This window comes from Aegilops tauschii, chromosome 5 (assembly GCF_002575655.3).
Source record: "Aegilops tauschii subsp. strangulata cultivar AL8/78 chromosome 5, Aet v6.0, whole genome shotgun sequence".
Taxonomy (NCBI): domain Eukaryota; kingdom Viridiplantae; phylum Streptophyta; class Magnoliopsida; order Poales; family Poaceae; genus Aegilops; species Aegilops tauschii.
The window spans coordinates 536,639,655-536,641,544 of NC_053039.3; the positions used below are offsets into that span (position 1 = coordinate 536,639,655).

Here is a 1,890-nt window from a genome sequence, read left to right on the forward strand (position 1 = left end):
ATAGTTGCTCGGCAACGGCGCCGAGTGTAGGGCGGCCAGGAGGGCTGGGTCCCACGGTGCAGGTGCCGGCGGCGGCAGCTGGCCTCCATAGGGCAGCGCCTGGGCGGGCGCGCCGTAGCCACCGAGGGGTGGCGGCGCGAGTGGGGCACCGTAGGGCTGGTAGGGGGCGCCGACGAACGCCTGGTGGCCTGCTGGATCGGGGCCAAGGAGACCCGGTGCAGGAGCCCGCGGGACGGGCATGTGATAGGCGTGGACGGAGCCCGTCCACGGGTTCTGCCCGGCAGCCCACGGTGGAGGCGGCTGCTGGAAGTGGGGCGCCCCTCCTGCGCCTGCTACTGCTGGTGCTGGCGGCAGCCCCCGCCACCCCGCCGGTTGCGCTGGCCCCCGCCACCTTGCGACTGCTGGGGAGGCGCGGGCGGCAGCGGTTAGTAGCCGGCAGGTGCCGGCCGCGCGGACTGGCGGGGGGCGGCCGGAGGAGCAGGGCCGCCGCGGGTGGTACCTGCGGCGAGAGCGGTGTGCTGGACCCGCTGCTTCAGCTTTGTCATCCGGCGCTCCTCAAGTTTGAGGTACGTGACGACGCGCTGGAAAGTGGGTTGCGGGAGCAGGGTGAGGTTGGACGCCGCATTGCCGAAGTCCTCATTAAGCCCGGCGGTGAGGGTGCTCAGCATGAGGTCGTCAGAGACCTTAGCGCCGATGTCGCGAAGCTCGTCGGCGAGCATCTTGAGCCTCATGCAGTACTCGTCGATGGTGGAGTTGTCCTGGTGACAGCCGAAGAACTCCTGTTGCAAGAAAACAAGGCGCTGGAGTTTGTTGTCGGTGAAGAGCGCGTTGATCTTGGCCCACACGGTGCAGGCATCGTCGTCCTCGGCGACGACTGTGTGGAAGATGTCCTTCGAGACCGTCTGATAGAACCAACGGATGATCGTGGCCTCGATGGCGGACCACTCCGGGTCGCCGCGCATGTACGCGCTGTCCACAGAACCGTCGATATGCTCCGTGAGATAGTACTCGTGGAAGACAAGGTTGAAGTAGGTCTTCCACGCATAGTACAACGTGCTGGAGCTGTCGAGACGGATGGGGACCCGAGCCTCAATATTAAGGTCACGGATGGCGGTGGCGGAGGGCTCGGGACCAGCAAACGAGTTGGACGAGTGGGTGGTGGAGGAGCCGGGGGAGGAGGGCCACGACATGACGGCAGCGTGCAGATGGGAAGACGCAGCGGCTGGCTAGGTGCGCGTGGGACAGAAGGAGGCGGCGGCGGCGCAAAGACTACAGCGGCGCGGCACGAGATATGCAAAACACCAGCCAAGCTAGCTAAGCAGCTGGATGGATTCTTAGTCTAGCTAGCTTGTGCACGCGTTGGACAAGACGACAGAACACACACGCGAGACGGACGCGGCTGCAGCGACACGGGACGTCGGCTCAGCGGCGTGGGACGCGCGGGCGGCAGCGGTGCGGGACGCACGAGCGGAAGCGGTGGTGGGGTGCGGCGGCGGCGGCGACGGCTACCCTAGGGTTAGACCGAAAAAGATGATACCATGTAGACAGATAATTTGCTATACGATATATTGATTGGGGTGCTGGTGCACACATATATAATACAAGGGAAGGCCTCTACCTCAACTATACAATACTAGGAGGTGGGCCACAACTCCAATACACGTGCAATACAAAATATATACTCAACAGGGTTCGACCACAGGATCAGGGGAGGTCTTATACAGCGTGGGGCATCGCTGGATGGCTGCCGCGTGCGGCATCCGCGCCACGGACGGCGCACGAGCGTCCACCGCGCCCTGATGAACAGGGTTGAAGACGACCTAGTGATGGGCTGGGCCTGGCACTGTGCGTGTTGGGCCATGTACACTGGTTTCCATTGTTTATCCTTTT

The 1,890-nt window shown here is 63.8% G+C and overlaps 1 protein-coding gene across 1 annotated transcript; it reads right to left on the reverse strand.

Moving 5' to 3' along the window:
* Positions 1-425: 425 nt before the first annotated feature.
* Positions 426-1,190, reverse strand: LOC109785589 (uncharacterized). The gene has a single exon (XM_020344180.1). It carries the CDS (start codon positions 1,188-1,190, stop codon positions 426-428), a length of 765 nt encoding a protein of 254 aa, XP_020199769.1.
* Between the last annotated feature and the right edge of the window lie 700 nt (positions 1,191-1,890).

Coding starts and splice junctions, on each gene's coding strand:
- LOC109785589 (XM_020344180.1), bottom strand. CDS start 1,190: ATGTCGTGGCCCTCCTCCCCCGGCTCCTCCACCACCCACTCGTCCAAC.